A 19221-nucleotide genomic window follows, 5' to 3' on the forward strand; every position below is an offset into this window, starting at 1 on the left:
CACCCACCTTCCCCCTGACGCAGCCGGAACTCCCCTCCTGGAAGGATGCTGGAAGCGACCTTGCAGGCAAGGCTGTCCCGAAATGACCTGGCCGGGGCCTGGTTTTGTTCTGAACCACACGTCCCTAAAACACCGCTCGGTGACCAGCTGCAAAGAGGCAGCTCGGCCTCCAGATCGTTTATCAGAAGCGGAGTCAGCTTCTTTCACGGATCTCTCGGGGTTCAATCACTCACAAAACAGCCATTTACCCTAGGAGAAGTCTCTCTGAGATCGGTGTGCTCCCCCGTGACGGAGCCAACCCCGTGTGCGTGCTCCGTGCGGGGTGCTCGCGGAGGGGGGTGCTGCACGCAGCAGGGCCGGGGACCTCGCCTTTGCATCCGAGTTGCTGTTAGCATCAGAGATGCCACGGCGAGGAAAAAGACAATGCAGCGGGCAAAGCGCTCAGCAGGTCCCTGCTGGGAAAATCCCTTTTCTTTCTGACATAATGAATTACGCTGCTTTATACTCATAAAATAGGGTACGCGGGAATCACTTACCCACTGCTTGCGAGCATGATTTCTCCTCTTAAAGTACAAAATTAACTTTTTCCGCATTGCCTGGTTTCTGTAAGAGGAAAAAAAAAGATGAGATCTGGTTAACGAGTGGGCTAAAATTCGACGACTTGCACTCCCAGCTCACGCAGGAGGTCACAAAGCTGCTTCCACCTTCGCTTGGAGCCGAACCAATGTCAGAGCAGCGAGCGCGGCTATCTGGGGACCTCGCGCCAGCCTTATGGAAAGATCAACAAACTCTCGAACACGAGGAACACCGACCACGTCTGCTGGTGAAACCAGGACCAAGGTTGAGAGCTAGGCTCATAAAACCCCAATTCTGCTACCAGTTACTGTGCGCTCAGCACGGAACCAAGTCCCACCACCACCCGGTGGCCATCGCATGCCGCCCAGGGCAGAGGCAGGAAGGCTGGGATGTGCGGGCGATGCCTTCTCCCTGCCTCGACCTCAGGACAACACCTCTTCCCTCCTGCTTCCTCCTGTGCACGAGCTTACAAAGGCTAACGGGGCACCGGCGAAGCGATGCCACCTGCAGGGGCCGCCTTGGGGCTCCCCGGCCCCCGGAGGTGGCAGCGAGGGAGCTGTCAGCACGCACACACCGGGGTTATTCACCCCGGGCACCGACGTGCCGACAGGGAGGCCGGATTGCGGCAGTGCTCGCAGCGCATATCTCCTGACCTCTTGCTTTCTTGGAGCCGTGCCTAACAAAGCTGCAAACAAACCAGCCAGGAAAGTCCGGCCACTTGCAGAAGTGTGACCTCAAGAGAGAAACCAGCCACTACGACCACAACCGAGCCGGCGTCTGCCCAGGCACCTCCTCGGTTTCTTCTTCTTTCTGCTTTTTCAAGTAAGCACGAAACGATCTTGCAGAAGAGAAAACACCCACCAAAGCTGCGAGGTGCTGGAAAAGCTGCAGGAGCTCCGAGAGCCTGCACGAAGCCGAGGGCTGAACTTCTCAGTTGTTCCTGTTCCAGTCACAGCAATAAAGTCTCTAGGTTAAAGGTAGGGACTGGGGACAAAGGAGTTTCCTGAAGTCTTTCCTCCTGATTAGAGGCAGAGCTGCGGCGTGTAATTATTGACCAGGAGCTTAGCAGCATCACGCAGGCACGTTCTGCGGGATTTAGCACAACGAAGACACACCCTCCCCGATCCCTCAGGTCCCTCCCGTCCACATCCCCTGGCCGGGAACAAAAACCCACCTTCCTTCCCCCCTACATCCCTAAAACGTAGCCTCAACGACCTGTTGAGCAAGGGCTTGGATAGCAAACCTCGTCCTTCCATTCCGTTTCAGAAATCAAAGGGGCATTGATCATCAGGGGGGGAAAAGCTAATAAATCCTCACACGGGGCACGTTCTGCCTCTGCTCTTTTTTGACGGTACGCTTACAAAGGACCCGCTGTTGTTCCAGGCTGCACTGCGAAGATCAGAGGCCACCTCATTAGGCATATTAACAAATATCACTGCCAAAGGCTTCTTCTCCCTGCTGCATCGCACAATGCCACCGTCTTTTGTCTCTGTCTGTGTGGCACCATCCTCCAAGGAGCCGCGGAGCGGCTTGGCAGGCGAGGGGCTGAGCTAAACCTCGCTGCTCAGCTCTGGGCGAACGGCGATCACTCGCCCTAAACAGTTAGGGAAACTGAGGCACGGAGCTGCAGCCCCTTCTGGCTGCCCGTGCAGGAGGAGCGCCATGGGAAGCCGTGCCCAGGACTGCTGCAGGGCATCCATCCCCGGCAAGGTCAGCCCAGCAGCACCCGTTTGCCAGCTCCTTGCCTGCCCTGCACACCGGGAGCTCCTCTGTGCACCCGTGTCCCGCTGCGCCCGGCGAGCTTTCTCCTCCGGCTCCGGCGCTGCGCGGTGCCACGGCAGGCAGGCGTCCCTTCTGCAGGGACCCGGCTGGTGGGTTTCGTTCCAAGGCTTTAGTTCTGCGGGAACAAGCTCCGACAGGAGACCGTGCCCAAAAGACACATTCCCATTGTTTGCTTGTTTATTGCAACTCTGATGGAAACTCTGCTGGAGCGATGCTAACAGCGGCAACTTCGGCACAGCCCTGGGCTGTCTCCTGAGATGCGCCTCGCTCCTGGGCTCCTGTCAACTTTGGCTTACTAAAACAGCCCGAAGCGTGAAAAAATTGGTAACCAAAAGGCAAACTAAACGGTGCCTGGCTTGTGGTCCTCTTTTACATGTTTTTGTGTCTGTTAAAGCAATCCCACCCTTTTTAAAGCCCTTGTTGCTCAGCACAGAGTCCAGCATCGCTCCCCGCGGTGCGCAGCCCCATGCTGCACATCCTGCCCGCGCACAACAGAACAAACCCACCCAGCAGCAAACTGCTCGCACCTTTCCTCCGCGCCCCACCAGCGCAAGCAAAGCAGCCACGAAGCAACGCTGAAGCTCGAGTCACTAACTCACTCCGCTATGGCTATCAAACCAGATGAGCTGAAGGACCCCGGGCTGAGATGGGTGCACGTCGGCTGACATGGGCTCAGCTGGAATCCCAGCGATGGGTCGCTGGGGAAGGATATGGCCCTGGAAGGGCCAGCACAGCCAAATCAATTCCTGCCCTTCGCGTGCCAGCCCAGGGGACACCCAGGAGCAGTGTGGGACTTTGACACCGCTGCTGGATCCACCACAAGAGTCAGCAGCAGCCAGGAGAGTAAGGGAAGAAAATCGGGAGCTCTTACACAGCCGATGCATTGCCTCGAGTTTTGCATCATGGCTGACCTTGAAAGTGCTAATACAGGCAAAGATTTAATGCCTCTGCAGCTGTAAAAATGGGGAATGCCTTGAACGCCAGTGGATGTTTACCCCTGCCAAGGCTGAAACAACCAAGGAGCGAGAGGATTAAAAACAACAACCACCCCCTGCTAAGTACCCAAAATGTTTTTGCCACTTTATCTCTTTTTTTCTTTTTTTTTTTTTTGCATAAGGTCATCCTCTCAAAGGTTAATAAAATCTCGGTAAATATAAATAGGCTTCACAGTTTATCTTGCTACATGTACTGCTGTTACTTAGAAACCATTTGCAGAGAGGTTAATTCAGGCCACATGTCTCCGAAGCACACGCTGTGCTCCCTGGGCGAATCGAACAGGGAAAGAAAATTCCTGCGGCATAGCCAGGGAAGGTAAAGGCTGTCTGCTGGTAGCCCCGCACAGACACAACCAGCGCGGAGCAGCCTGTCGGAAAGGTCGTTCTTGCAACGTGCCAACCTTCCTTCATCATCCTCAGCGGATGCCTGAATCCTTCCAAATCCCCGGCCTGAGGCTTGCCAGTGAAGAAAAGCATCGCATCTGGAGACCTGGCTGGCTGGGAAAAACCACACAGCCCACAGGCAGAGAGAAGGGAGGCTCCTTAGATAAAGCAACAGTGACTCTTGTGGGCAGTTTCAAGTACTGCTGTGCTGCACGAGCCACCCACGTCACACACGCCGGGCAGGCTGAAGCGCTCGGTCCCTGTCCCGTCCAGCTGCTGCGGCAGAAGGAGCCAGGCTGGGGCGGACGCAGCCCGCTGGCAAGCTGGGTTTTGGGGTTGCCGGGTGGCACGTCCACATCTTCGTACGCGACAGCCCTCGATGCGGCTCCCTTCTGTGACCTTGTCTCACCGCTGCTGGAGCACGTCGGTGTTTCCGCTCTCCCCGCTAGCCCGGAGCTGCTGCTGCTGCTCTCTGACCGCTCTCCCAGCTCCCCGAGGATTTTGGTCCCCGCCGCTGGCGAGCTCAACCAGCAATAAATCCCCTGCTGTCCCTGCTGGGAAGAGCCCAGCCTGCCGTGGAAGTGGTGGGTGATTTGGGATTTTTCACACTGGGGCCCGTCTGTTTGCATGCCCAGGGTGGCAGCAGCTCTCGAGGCAAAGCGCCCGGTTCAGGGGCTGGATGTCAGCTGGACAAGCCCAGCAAGAACCCCGGTCCCAGCAGTCCCCAGCGCCTCCCCTCGAGCAGCAGGGACAGAAGGAACCAGAGGCTCAACCAGTTAAACCAAACTGGGAGCGTGCTGCTTGAGCGTCACCCGCCACCGGCGCAGGAAGCGAGATTCGGGTATCTGTAATTTGGGGCGTGCCTCAAGGACGGCACGTCCTTGCATAACTCATCCTCATCCCACGGCCCCACTGACCTTGCTGGTGGGTCCCGCGCCTCAGCACGGTTCTCAGAGCCGATGTTCCAGCCCACCGAGCGCCCAACAAAAGCCCATCTCCCCCTCTGAGCAAAGCCGGGAGCCCCGTGGAAGCCGCCGCTTCCACCCCAACGGCCTTGGCGCAAGGTTGCTTTTGTTTTTTGGCTTTCACAATGGGGCCAGTCAAGGAGAGAAACTGTAACTCTGACTTCTGAGTCACTTGGCCCGGGTCCTCATGAATTACTTGGCTGCGATCCTTCTGGGGGTTGCAGTCCCGTAAGGATGCGCGCAGCCGCAGGCGTGTCGGTGCCGGCGTAGGTGCGCGCGGGTGCTGCCGAGGCGCCGGGGGGAGATTCCCGAGGACACAAAGGGCCCATGTACTGCGGCACACCTGCCCGGGAGACCTTGGGCCAGCAGGAGAGGAGATGAAAGGAAGTTTGCTATTTGATCAGAACTAATCACGGGTATTTAATTACACGGGGACGTCTTTCATCAGACGGCCAGTGCAAACAAAGTCGGGATCGAGCCTGCAAAGAGCGACGGGAAGGAGGCCGCCAGCAGCTGGCAAACCCATTGTACGGCGAGATTTATCGTGCAGGGCCGGAAACGGAGAAGCCTCCTGGCAACTCGACCCAAACAAAGCACTGCCAGCGAGACTGGAGATCTTAAATCACGGGACCCGCAGAGCACAGCGAGAACGCGCCAAGGTTAACCCAGCCAAGGGAGCAGCGCGGGCGCACAAAGGGATGTTGAGATGTCCGTGTCCCTGGGGGCAACGCTGGCAGCAGGGTGCCAAGCCCTGCCGAGAGGGCAGGTAGCAGGGCATCCTTTCCACGGGTGGCTGCACCCAGTCGTTCCCTTGCTCTGAAACGGCTGGGGCACGGCGATGCAGCGTCACCTGTTAGCCCACAGGCACATCACGTTCCTGGAAAACAAACCGTTCGGAGCTTTCTTGCAACACTCAGGAGCTCTTTCTGGGGAAGAAAAGTGAAGCAGAGCTTCAGTTAATTCGCCTTGGAGCATTTTGATGGACTAAACCAAGAGCACCCTCATGCTGCTGAGAAGACAATGACGGAGGTACGCAGCCGGTCACGCAGCCAGCAAGCTGCAGCTGTGCCTAGAAACTAGTCCAGAGAAAGAAGCCATCCGGAGGTCTGCCAGCTTCCTAAATCACGTCCTGCAGGTCCACAATGCATTCGGCTTTGGAGGCCCGAAGTCATCACCATAATTCATCCATTAACAGTGTGAACGAGTTGGTGCTGGTAATTCACCTGGCAGCTCAGAGGGCAACGAGACCGCTGCGCTCCGAGGAGGGGGCGCCTTGGTGGCACCACCTGGCAGGTCCCTGTGGTGCCACCCCCTCGGGAAGATGCTCCCAGCGGGATGCCCAAACGCCTCCCTTGGACAGCAGGTACAGCCACGGCCACGGCTTTTAACATCGTTTTGGAAATTCATGTCCATCCTCTTTAGCACCTAAGAGCTTAGGACCAACAGGAGAGAAACCCAAGTGAGTGCAGAAGCACTTCTGGACATCAGCTGGACACGTGTCCGATGCCTTTGCCTCTCCCTGAAGCCCAAGCACTTCAGGACAGTCCATGCAAGAGAAACACGGACCGGCAAGAGAAACAAGCAGAAGGTTGTAGTGTGGCTCCATCATTTAGAAATTCATCACGAGGTAATACTTCTGCCCTAGTACGTGCAAATAGAGAATAAAAGAGATGAGAAACCTTGAATGGGATGAGCAGGGAGCTGCTAGGTGAATTTCTAATGAGGAAAATGTCTACAAGCTCTAATAAAAAGAGCTGAAAGAGAATGCATTAGTAATTGCAGGGTTTGGAAGAGCATTTGTGTTACATGTCAGGCTTTTACTATGAATTTAGAGGCAATCCACTGCTACTAAAACCCCTAAACAGCCAGTAATGAAAAGATGACTTAAATTTGCCAAAGTGACAAGTGATTTGGAAAGCTGTAGTTAGCAGCAGATTTTCAGAAGAAAGCTATTCTGCTTTGGGGAAAAAGGGGGAGAGGCAGTTCAAACAGAAAAAGGCATTCAGAAGCCCCTAAACCTCTCCGAACATCCAGATGAAAGATTTCAGTTCTGCAAATTTCCCCCCAAGAAAAGCCATCAGCTGCAGACAGCAACACAAACGGGCGTACTAACAGTACACACAGCTGGGCTGCCGCTGGATCTAGACATGCAAGGGAATCAGAATCACACAAAGCTCTTGATCAGTTTTGTGCTAAATGTAAACTCAGACACCTCTGCAAGCATCTCGTGGGAACGCTGCCTGGTTTCAGCCCAGTATTTCTGAATTGCAGCACAACAGCAAGGAGCAGCTCTTGAGGAGAAGGCTTAAAGCAACCTCTGTAAACGGCACCTTGCATGTGCTTACCCCGGGCTTTTCAGTTTTCCTCTCGTGTGCTTGTTCCGGGCTCAGAAGCTTGCGTTTTGCTTTCAAACACAAATCCCAGACTGCGATTTCAACATGACTGCTTCGAGAAGGGGGAGGAGAGTCCTACCGGGCTGCTCTTCACGGCTGACCGAGTAGGAATCCACTGCAGCGGAGGCGAAGGCCCCCTCGGAGAATCTCTCTCCAGGAGGACGGCAGGTAATTGATCCCGCTCGTGTGCACGCCTCGCCTTTGCTCAGACACTTTGCAGAACGAAGGTTAATGCCTTCGGTGCCAAGAGTCTGGAGAACACACAGCATCCCTACCAAAGCTGGGTAGGAAGAGCAGCTCTCACCCCTGTACATCCACCAGCTGCCAAAACACCAACACCAAGAGACACAGAACAGATGCGGGTGGTGCTGAGCCGGAGCACAATTCGGCCTCCTCTCCGCTTGTTGCTGTTTTTCAGCAAGGTCCAAAAAAAAAAAAATCACGAGAAGTCCCTGCAGTCCCCCGACCTGCTGCAGAATCGATCAAGTGGCCTCCAGCTGGCACCCTGCAAAGCTGGGAAATTCATAATGTGAACGAGCGTGGGCCAAGCTAGCTATGCGAACAAGCTCACGCCACCCCTGTCGGTATCAGAGCACTTTACTGCTACCTTTGCTTGAGGAGAGAGCGGCCAAGCGCTTCCCTCCAGGGAAGCAGGTATTACAGGCACGAAGGACCCCGTCCTGCCCCAGGTAGGTCAGCTCCTTGGCACAAACCCCTCGGCTCTGCCTTCGGTCCCGCAGCAGCTGTAGCATGCAAAATTAACCACGCTTGCTGGAAGCCTGCACTCGCAGGTGAAGCGCAGGGACCCACGCAGGCGGGTAGCAGAGCACAGCGAGGCAGTCAAACAGGACTTAAAAGCTTCTGAAACGGCAAACACTGGAATGAACTGGGGCATGAAATTAATTTTAACTGCACTGAATAGGAGACAGGCCATAAAACTCCGCGGAAAGAAGAGACCAGGAACATTTGAGGAAGAGCAGAAAACCTTCCCGTAACTCCCCAGTCAGCCCAATGAGCAGCAGTGACTCATCCCCGCTGAAGAGCAAAGCAAACAAGCAGGAGGGATTAAACCAGTGTTGCAAGGCGCAAAGTATCGCTGCGGAGAAATCGAGGAATTCTGGCTTTGTGATATTCAAATGCCTTCCCACTGACGCTTGCAAACATTCAACTGAGGAAAAAAAAAAAAATCACCCTAGGAAAAGTTGGGGGGGAAAAAAAAAGGCATCTGTGAGTAGAAGCAGCCTGATCGTCCTTGTGTGGCCAGGTAGGAGGCTCCTAACCCACCTCCCATGGGATCGGTTTGTATTTAGGGCAACGGAGTCAGCATACAGTGAGATCTTGTGGACAGAATCGCAATCTGGATTAATTCCCAGCAACGTGCCAGAAGACTTTTTCATCATGGCTAAACCTGCTTACGGTGAAGTTGCTGCGAAGAACCTGCACCCCATTCCACCCCAGCAAAGCGCAGCCCGCGGTGCCCTGGCAGCTCTCCCGCTGGTGCCGTAGGGCGCTGGGCTGGTACCTCCAAGCCCCCGGCGGGCTCCCTTCACCTCCTGTGGGAGCAGCCACCCCCAGGCCAGGGAGCAGAAGCTGCTCATCCAGAGCAGAAATGCACATGAGGAGGCCGTGGGTGGGATTTGGACACCCAAGCGGGATTTGGCCAAGATGCACAAGTTTAAAACCTCTTCATCCTGGGCATGCGACCGTGAAGTATTTGCTCGCAAGAACTGCTGAGACCTCGATTTTGTACCTGGCCCTCAGGCACCCAAATATCCTCTACCGTGCAGCAAGGACACAAGAGATGGGAGGGCAGGACACGCCGATCTCCCCACACTTCTCCGCAGGTAGCACAATAAAATCCAAACCCCAGGACCTGAGACAGGCTCACGGTCAAAAGCAGCAAACATCTGGAGCCCAGATAGCTCAAGGGCCTTTCCCTGACCTAGATCTGTAAATGCACCCGGCTGGCATCAATAACCAGCTGAAGACAGCTAATTGCAAGGTTTCTGGAAGGAGGAGATGGTGGCTTTTCATTAAAATGTGTGGTTTCCTTCCCATGCTTTTGCAGCATTAATCACCGAGAACATTAACCCCAGGGCTGCCTGCTTCAACCTCACCTTGGTTTTCAACCTCGCCTTGGTTTATCACCGCTACGGCCACGAGGGAGGGCTGGGACGACCTTCCTCCACGCCAAGGTCTAGAGAGGAGAACCTGCTTGGGAAGCTGCTCCGACAGCACTTCGTGTCCCATCACCAGTTTCACTCCTGCCCCGCGCGGTCACCGTCCCCTTCTGTTTGTGCCCGTCCTCCAGGCAGCAACAAAGGACAGGAAATCATTTAAATCACAGGAAAACGTAATTCCGAAACCACAAATATTGGCAAGGGAACGGTGAGTGGGTGAAGTAGCTGGATCTGCTTTTAACTCACTCTTCCGTGGACAAAACTAGGCAGCAGCCTGAAATCGCCACCCCCAGCGCCCAGCTGGTGATGGAGAGCTTCAAGAGGAGGGGAGGTCGGGGGACCCTGGAAGGTGGTGGCATCCACACGCCTCAAGTGCCTGGGGTGGGTCACAACCTGCAGTGACAAGGGCACATCCTTGGGCCAGCACCAACGCTGCACAAAATGGTTTATCAGCTGTCAGCTCCCTGAACCAAGAGCACAACGCGCTTCTGAAAGCAGGAGGCTGCGGGCTCACGGTGAGCACAGACCCTGCGCCAGGCATCGTCCCTTCTCCCAAGAGTATAATCAGCACTACCTCGTAATTCACGGCTTGAGTCAGTAAGCCAGAGGGGGTGGCTCTGGTTCCCTTTGCTTCTTCACACCTCCGCAGCTAGAAGAGCGCACCTGAGCGCGGCGTGCTGGGTGCCGGTGCGCAGGGCACACGTCTGCCCGCTGCACGGCCTCCGAGCACGAGCACCAAAATCCCGGGGAGCCCCTGCCCGAGGCTCCTGGCAACGTCTGCCGAGCTCCAACAACCAGGTAAGCGCAGTACCGAGGCCACGTTTGCCGCCTCCTCCTCCCCGCAGCGCTTGGGGACGGCAGCACTTCAACACCGCCAGCGCCTGACGCGCTCCCCTGAGCCCCGGCAGCAGAGCCCAACAGCAGGAGCCCGTTAACTCTTTCCCTGTAATTCCCCCGGCACCAATTAACATACTGCTGAAAAGCAAAAGATTATTAACTTTTGTTAATAGATTATTAAAGATGATTATCAGCAGCTGACCGAGCCTGTACCGAAATAGACTTGCTGCAGGCAGCGCCGAGCAGCCCGCTCGCAGCAATCATCGGTTCATTCACGCCAGATAAAAGTTTCAGATCTGGTTTGACTATTCAAATTTCCAACAATAATCGCAATTATCACTATTCTCATTATCTGTTATATTTCTTCTGTGTTCAGGAAGTCGTTGTGGTTATTAAATGCAAGTTGATGATTAAATCATGTATTGAGGTGATAAGTCACAAATTACATGATTGCTAAGTCTCAGTAAGTATCTCTGAAATAACCAGTTGTTATTAGACATTCAAGAGGTGCTTCAGGAAAATCTAATTGTAATTGCAACTTCTCATTTCACTTCATCTTCCCCGCATGCAAACACACACACGCGCGCACGCTGGCAGCTGATTTCGTACTTCGGCATGCGTGAAACGAGCCGAAAAAAGCACCACGCGTCTCGTTTCCTTCCCAAACGCCCCTGGGCACCGGCGTCACCCACACGGCAGAGCCGCCCCCGAGCTGCAGCACTGCGGGGCCGTGCCCCCCAGCGGGTCCTGGTGCCCCCCAGCCCCCCGCAGCCAGGGTGACAGCCCTCCAGGAAAGCCCTTACAGAGGAGCCAGGACCTGCTCCCACCACCCCCAGGAAAATCAATCGGCACCTTCAGCATCTGTCTCAGCTCTGGCTCCCAGCTGCTGGGCTCCCAGAGATGCTTCGGGCACCCCGAGCAGCGAGGCGGCAGCTCTGGGAAGGTACAGACGGGGTCTGGGAGCAAGCTAGCATCCCCCCGCCGCAGCCTAACGCACAACCTGACATTTAGAAGAGCCTTTATTGCCCCGTACTTACATTTTAATGTTTTCATGGTATTGCCTGGTGTCTGAAGGCTGGTTGTATAACGGCTGAAATAAAGAAGAAAAATGAAGGCATAAATGGTACAGCCTGACATTTAGAAACTTCAACCTGGCCGAAGCGCCGCTGCCTCCCGTCCCCCCCCCCAGCCTCACCAGCCTGGGCACGAAGGGAGAGCACCCCCGACACCACCCGGCCCCGGCCCTGTCCCCGTGCCCCCGTCCCCTGCTGGAGGGAGCTGGCTGCCGGCGGCGCCGAGGCCCCCGCGCATCCCGGCGCAGCCCGTGGGAGGGCAGGCAGCGCTCGAGCTGCAAGCGCTTTGCTACGTAATCCCCACAAACACGGCGCGGTGCCTGGCTGTTACGCGCCCGGTGCAATCGCGGCGCGCCTTGGAACATACGCCACGGGGGAGGTGAGGGGAAAGGGGGGCCCGGGGAGCGGGCAGAGGCAGCCTGTGCACCGCGCGTTGTTATGTCTACGCGGCAGCAGCCTGCCTGAGCTCGCCGCAGAGCCGGGACAAGTCTTTGCCCCCGGGGTTTCCAGCAGCGCAAGGGGTGCGTTGGCCGCTGGGCACGTCCCCGCAGCCCCCCCGGCACCCACGTGTACAGTGGTGCTCCTGCACCAGCCTGCACGTGATTTGCACAGAGAAGTGAGAGGTGGAGGGAGAGCTACCCCCTGCAGCCCATCGCTGCTGCGTCTTGGCACCGGCAGGTCGCCAGCTTCTTTTTCCGGCTGCCCCTCGGACGTGCCCCTCTTTGCTGGGAAGGCACGAGTGATGCCTCGGGTGCAGGCAGAGGTGGCGAGGGCAACCAGCGTGTCCCTGAAGGCACAGCGGGGCTGCTGGCAGCATTCGGGCATCTGGCACTCCACAAGCGAGCTGCACGGCTGCCAGAACAACCCACCCACCCGGCCAGCGAGGAGACACCGCGCTGGCGATGCCCTCGGCGAGGGGACAAGCCCCAGAAGGAGGCGTATTCCCTGTGGGTATTTATCAGGAATGCTCTCAGATCTGCTGGTCCAGCCCCAGGCTCAGGGCTGGGCACTTCTCACTTGGAAAGCTCAGAGGGACACGGACACCCGCCTTATCACGCAGCTCACGAGAGGCAGCTCCCACCATGGGGAGGAGAAATCAAGCCGTGGCTCTGGAGCACCACGTCTGGGCTGCCCTGACCAGCCACTGCTTCTTGGGAGGGCTGCAGGAACTGGAAACCCTGGTAAATGAAGTGCCTTCCTCCCCTCCACGCTGACAAACAAAGCCAATAAGCTGGCACGTGACGAGGCGCAAATATCCTCCGCTGAGCGAAGGGGAGGCACGAGCGTTTTGGTTTCTGTCTGGGTTAGCAGACTCGTGTGCGCATAGGACGTCACGGGTGCCCTGATGCTGCTCAGCTCACCGGAGGCTGCTGGTCACCTCCACTGCTCCTTACCTGGGACACGAGCAGCCACCCACACCCTCAGTTAGCGACCCCGGGTGTTAACGGGCAGCCCCTGCATGCAGCACTTGCCCAGAAACGCCGCAGCATTCAGAAACAGGGGACCGGGACCCAAACCCGAGTTCCACACGACAAGACCATCTCGAGGAGATTCCCGTCTGCCCAGCACTGAAACCCAGCCCGTGCAGCAGAGCGAGCCCAGGAGACAAGTTGTACCTACCCCGTAACTAAATACTACAGAAACTTCATTCTCAGCAGGACAAGGACCGAGAGACACCATCTCTCCTTCCTCAGAGCTGTCCGCAACCTGCCCAGAACTACAACTTTCTAAATGAGTAAGCAAAAGCAAACCTGACAGGCCGGCTGGCGCGGGGACATGCTCACAACAGGCACAGCACTGCAGCACGGGAAGCGACGCGTACCGCGATCCTCTGGGGGAGGACACTTAAGGAAAACAAAATCGCCACGCAAGCCATTACTGGGAGATCCTTGGATTTACTGAAAGCTCTTTAAAAATAAAACAGAATGGAAGCCCTCGATTGCTTTCTGGTCACCGCAGCATTCGGAGTGCAAATCTCAATGAAATTTCTCCCTAGGGGAAACACGGGGTCATTTTAAAATGGTCCCAGCTACACCGCAGGGATAACACGAGCACAGTCCCGGCTTGCTAAGCTGCCTCCTCCCCACCCTTCCGACGTGGGGGCAGTGCCAGCATCCCCGCACCTGAACTGCCTTGCCCCACGTGCCAAGGACACAGCACCTAACCCTGCGGGTGCGAGCCCTGGGGATGCTCACGTTCACCAGCCGCTAGAAAACGGCAGCCTCGGGGGCCTCGGCTGCTCCGTCACCGCAGCACGTACATCCCTGGTGGGCCCCGTGCTGCCAGGTGCCCCCGGCCCCAGTGCGGGGGGGTGATTTCACAGCCAGGGAGCCCAGCCCTGGCACGGGGCACGGGGCACGACCACTGGGCTCCCCAGCGCATCCTGCATCGGCTGGGGCTGATGTGGGGGCCCTGGGAGGAGGTGTCAGGGCACCGAAAAGCCCAACAGACAGGTCGGAAAGGCACCAGTAAGGGGCAAAGGGATTGTGGTACAAATCTGCATGTTTAAAACCCGAGGAGCACAGAAACGAGGATCCTCCGAAGAGAATCAGACATGAACCAAACCTCTTAAGGTAAAAAATGCAGGGCTGGTTCTTGTAGGTTCGAAGCAACGAGCAGCTGGGAAGAGGAAACCAACACGAGCTGCTTCCTTAAGGTGTTCAGCTCCCAAGGACACAAATTTCAGCGCAGATCTCACAAGCCCAAAAGCTGTTTAAAAGACTCAAGTCAGGAGCTAAGAGTTTCCTACCAGAGCTGGGCCAGTACCCAGCAGCTTCCAGCTCAAGGGGAAATCCGTGACACGGCCCCAAACCCCTGGGTAAGTCCCTACTTGTTCTATACTGGATCGCTCTCAAAATCCCTTCTTCCATCCGATGCTGGAGCAGCTTCCCTTCCAGCTCAGGAGCGCACCTCGCTGTTCATCTCGTCCCTCAGCAGCACCCAGAGGCCGCTGGCAGGTCCGGGGTGCTCTGTGCCTGACCCAGCTCGGGGGCTGGGCAGTGGGAAGGGTCTCTCCCTGGGCAGGCAGACGAAGACAGCCTGTGCGAGGCACACAGAGCACAACGAGGGGCTGGCAGTGTTTGCTCCGCAGAGGTTTCCCCTCCCCTTCGAGGAACAGGGCAGAGAGGCAGGGAAAGGTTTGCTCTGGGCTCTGGCCCACCTCCCAAACTCCCCCGAAGACACAGGCTGGCGCTGGAGCGTCAGCGCCCGAGGGAAAAGCATCAGCAAATCCAAAAAGGGGGGAGAAAAAAAAAAAAAAAGGTGCGTGGGGGAAGGAAAGGAAGCGCACCATCTTTTGGATGAGGAAGCACCAGTCCCAGGCACCGCCAACCCTCAGCAAAAGGCCAAAGGGTTTGACCCCGGTGACTCAGAGGAAAAATAACGCGCCCTGCCTCCCCAGCAAGGAAGCGGGCTCCGACACGCAGCAGCGACCACTAATTCCCTTGTGACCTCTCCCTTCCGCACTTGGGGAAGACAGTGATTAGCCCCACCTCCGCACAGCAAGTCCAAATTACAGCCGATGAGCACAGCCAGGGCCGCACACCCACCCTGGCAGGACAGGCTCCCTCTGCTGCGCCCCGTGGCTGGTGCAGCGTGAGGGATGCTGCCGGACCCGGGTCCGGCCCGCTCTGATCCTTCCGGCTGCTCCGCAGCATTGCTGCAGATGCATCTTTTTTTCCAGCACCTTTCTCGTCCTCAGCCCCTCAGGGGCTGTTCCCAGACGCCCCTCCAGCAATCGGCTGCTTGACTTCCACCGAGATTCTGCTGGATGATGGAGCAGCCCCAAAACGACAATTTATTAAACGTGTTTTTCTCGGTTTCCCCGTGCACAAGACAGAAATAGGACGCACGCAGGTCCCGATACCTGCAGGCAGCTGTGGCTGCGGCTGGCGTGTGCTTACAGAGCCCTTTCCCCGGCACCCTCCTGCACCTGCCCTGGGTGCCAGCGCCCCATCGTGGGGCTGTGCGGTGCCAGAGCCCCCCCCACATCGCCCTGCCACGCTGCGGCGTGCGACAGAGGAGCCGAAGGGTTAATGCTCTCCGAAGAGGGCTCTGTGTGTGTGTTTCAATACTCATCTCAGCCACTTCGCTTCCTGCCTTGGTGCCGCGCCAGCGAGACGTCCTGGCCAGCAGCGCACTTCCTTCTTACGGCTTAGGCGCGCACCGCTGGGGCGCTCGCCTCCCGGGGACCTCTCCGAGGCTGGCCCCGCTCCAACCCCCCGCGGCCAGAGGTGACACTCACCAGCTCCACTTGGGGACCCAGTCCCTCCAGGATCCGGTGGGCGGCTTCTGCCTTCTTCTGCAGGGAGGGAAAGCAAAGAGGGGAGGAGGGAGGGAGGGAGAGAGAGGGGGAGAAGAGAAGTTATTTCTGCTGCTGCTTACAGCCGCAGCCCTCTGCTCCAGCGCCCCACCTGTGCCAAAACCCCTTCCCCAACAAATCCCACCCCTGCCTGGAAGCAGGAGGGGGACCTGCAGGCAACGGGCAGCGGCAGCTCGAGTTACCCCAAGTCCAACACGCCGCCGGGCGCTTCCGAGCCCTTCCCAGCACCCCAAGAAGCCCCCCCCAAAACCCCCAAACCCCGTCCTCGCCCGGCCGCAGCCCCGGGCTCCTCCAGCTTTGGAGCTGCTGAAGCGTGCGCATTACCTCGGCGCGGTCGCAGTGCGAGGAGGAGGGCGGGCGAGCCCACATGCACACAGAGATGCCCTTTCTAGGATTCATCGCTCCGCGAGCATGTGATCATTATATTCGAGCTGCCCTTGGCTCCTCGTCTTGCTCTCTCTTCCCTCCCCTCCCCGCAGCCGGGGAGCCCTTCGCTGCCCCCTCCCTCCGCAGCCCAACCACCCCGCGCGTATCAGAGAAACCCCGAACACGTGGCGGGGCTGCGGGGTGGTTACTAATTAAACAGGCCTGAAAAGAGACGTGGGCTCGCTGCGGCAGGAGCCTAAATAAAAGATGACATTTTCAGTAAACAGCACTTCCTCGCAAAGCCAGGCTTTTCAGTTACTGCTACTAACAGTCCGATAAATCCGGATCGCTTTACGCCGCCGACGAGACGTGGGGCTGACCCAACAGAGCCGAGTATCTGGCAGCGAGGGGGACAAGGAGATGGATTTTCAGAGGCGTTTGTTCAGTGACATGGGTTATTTTACACATGGGATAGGGGGAGAGAAAGCCCATGGCTGCCGAAAAGAGGGCTGCAGCAGCAGCACGGACAGAGCTGAGCTCCCCAGGATTTAAGCACGGGGAGGGGAGAGGGAAGAAGAGAAAACCAACCCCCTTTTCTGATGCAGGTTCCAAGCTTTAACCCAACGAGCACTGAAGCTCTGTAGGATCGGGAGCTGAACCCCCACGTTTGAGTGCTGGGACTTCAGCTCGCCGGAGAGGCTGGGCACGGCTCCTGGGCTGGGCAGGGGACGGGCTCTCAGCACCCGGGGCTGACTCACGCTGCTGCCTGGCACACGAGCATCAAGCACCCGTCTCCCTTCGCCCCCACGCCGGCTCCCAGCGGGACGTGCCCTCCAGGCTCGCAGGACGCCCCACGTCTCCCCGACCCCGCGCCTCGGCGGGTGCCCCGAGAGCCACCAGCTTCACCTCGCCGCTCAGCGTGGCCGCCCCGAAGCGCGGATGCGGACAGTACGCGTGCAAGCTCCTGGCCGGGGCTTTGCACACCCACGCACGGGCTGAGCTGCAGGCGCGCGCTTTCGCAGCCCCGGCCCCGAGCCGTGAGTCACCGTGCCCGCAGCCACGCTGCAGCTCCCCGGCACAACCCAGGCCAGGTGGCTGACGAGGACGAGCCCCCAGCCCCTCCATTCGCTGCGCTCTCGGGAGGATGTGAGGCTTTGCGCGATTCAGAAGTGACCCCAAGGACGCTACAAGAGCCGTAACCCCGAGCTGGGACGGCAGAGCCCGTGCAAAATTAAGCCTGAACCCTGCGCTCCCCACCGCCGCTGCTGCTCGCAGTGCCCTCACCCCTCCCACAGGTTCCTGGCGCAGAGCACAGCTGCCTGCAGCAGATTTCGGGCTCGAGAGCAGGACACGAGAGCAGGACACCTGCCCGGGACGCAATTTGCAGCTGGGCACCGCAGAGGCGCAGCTCGAAGCCGGGCTGCAGCCCCCCAGCGGCCTCAGCCTGCATAACCCGCGTGGCGCCGCACGCCCGGTGCCCGCCTGCCTGCGGCTGCAGCCCCGACACCTGCCTCTCCTCCTGCCCTCTGAGCGCATTTCAGCCACGAAATGAGGCAGACCCGAGTACGAGCCTCGAGACTAACTCTTGGCTGAGCCACTCCTACCAGCAAGCTGTCACATTTGACCTCACACAAGGAAATAAAGGGAAATCAAAAATACCTACACTGCCAACCCCAGCCCATGCGGGGCTCCCCGGGAGAGGCTGGTGAGCGTTGCGTGTTTCCACCGCCGTGCACCGGGCTTCACTAACGGGAAGAAGCCACGTCTGCCCTGGGACCCGCCTGCTTGAAATATTCATCGTGCTACGGAGAACTCATAGCCAGAGCTTCATACTTCAGTCTCTGAGAGCAATAAAACCTGCAGATCTCACAGACCATGCGCACAGTGCCACTAGGAAGTCTCAAACAATTAAAACCAGGGCTAAGATTTGGGGCAGGGAAGGAAGGGGGGCATTAAAACTGGTACAGAACCGCATCTGCTTCCAAGAGGGGGGTTTGGGCAAGCAACCTCCTGCACCCCAGCAATTCCCGGCGAGTGGGAAGTGTCCTCTGAGCAGAGTTTTTTCCAGTACGTACCCAGGACAAAAACCAGTGCCCTGATTAATTGCAGGCAGGTTAATTAACTGCGGGTTGGGGACTGCAGGCACAGCCAGAGGCAGCCTCTCCCAGCAGCACCAGTGAAGGATGCACGCGGATGCCCCAGCCACGAGTGGGTGCTGCTGGAGGCCTGTGCGTGCGCCGCGATCAGCGCGGAGGAAAAGCTGAACGTGTTCAGCTGCTGCGTTTGCCGTGTTTAGACAACTTAATGAGACAGCCCGGAGGCAAATCACCACCGGCAGAACATGTGGCGAATCAGGAAGAATGACATGATTTGTCTTGCATTAACTGCCTGTAATGCACACGTCTCCAGAACCAAAGATCAGGAGGGAAAGCGATTCTGAGCACGTCATATCTTCGTACGCACACAAAGAAATGCCTCTATCATGAAAGCCGCCCAATTAACACTTGACACGCACCGTAATTGCTGCTGCTCCTTGCTGCATTTATCAGATGGCAACGGAGCTGTCTGGAAGGCCAGGCAGAGCCACGCGGGAGCCGGTGGCAGAGCCAGGAGCGACGGGTGGCACCTACAGTCGGGGCCCACCGTGCCGCGCCTCATGCCGGAGGACAGACGGCTGCTGGCAAACCTGCTCCCGCGTGGCCCAGCTACCTGGAGCCCACTCGGGGAATTTAGGCGAACCTCAAATCTGCAGGCCCCAGCTCCTTCTGCACCCACAGGATCCTTGCAGGAGACCGGGGCCAGCCCTGCCGAATCCTTTCCTTTCCACGGGCACGGCCACCGAGGACTCGATTCTACTACCGATTTCACAAGGAAGATGTTTCCTGGCTGACCCTCCAGGAGGAAACCGGAGAGTTCATCCCCACCTGCTGAACAACCCCCGCCAGCAATCCGGCCGCGCCTGCGATCCCTGTTATGTGTCAGGAGGGGACGATCAGGAAGCAAATCCAGCCATCACTTCCAGCGAGACGCCCGAAGATCCCCGCTGCTTTATAGCCCCTCCGCTGCTCCGCAGCGAGCAGCTGATGACCCCTTTTCCGGATGTGGTGCGGGTCCTGAAATATTGCCACAGCGCGGAGGCGTTCGCAGCAGAACCGGAGCCCCGAGGCTGAGTTGTGCTCCCGTTCACACCGTTTGCTTCGCTCAGGGTTTCACACCGGCACGGGCACGAGCGAACCGGGGGCGCACCCCTCCAGGGTGCGGGCACCATTCGTGCTGATGGATGGAGCTTCCCATCACATACACGCTTTCTGAGGGATGGAGGGTCTTCAAGAAGTGTGGCCAAGCCACA

The 19221-nt window shown here is 57.8% G+C and overlaps 1 protein-coding gene across 17 annotated transcripts in view; it reads right to left on the minus strand.

Annotated features, from left to right (window-relative positions):
• Window positions 1-19221, minus strand: part of NCOR2 (nuclear receptor corepressor 2) — a 234201-nt gene that overhangs the window by 90223 nt on the left and 124757 nt on the right. For all 17 annotated transcript variants that reach the window (XM_080560150.1, XM_080560143.1, XM_080560142.1 and 14 more), the window contains 3 exons: window positions 15429-15485; window positions 11150-11202; window positions 537-603 (listed from right to left, as the gene is read on the minus strand). In XM_080560150.1, the coding sequence (XP_080416276.1) occupies window positions 537-603; window positions 11150-11202; window positions 15429-15485 (177 nt within the window). The remainder of the gene's footprint in view (window positions 1-536; window positions 604-11149; window positions 11203-15428; window positions 15486-19221) is intronic.

The sequence above is a fragment of the Anser brachyrhynchus genome (genome assembly GCF_964034855.1).
Source record: "Anser brachyrhynchus genome assembly, chromosome: 17".
NCBI classification, from domain to species: Eukaryota; Metazoa; Chordata; class Aves; order Anseriformes; family Anatidae; genus Anser; species Anser brachyrhynchus.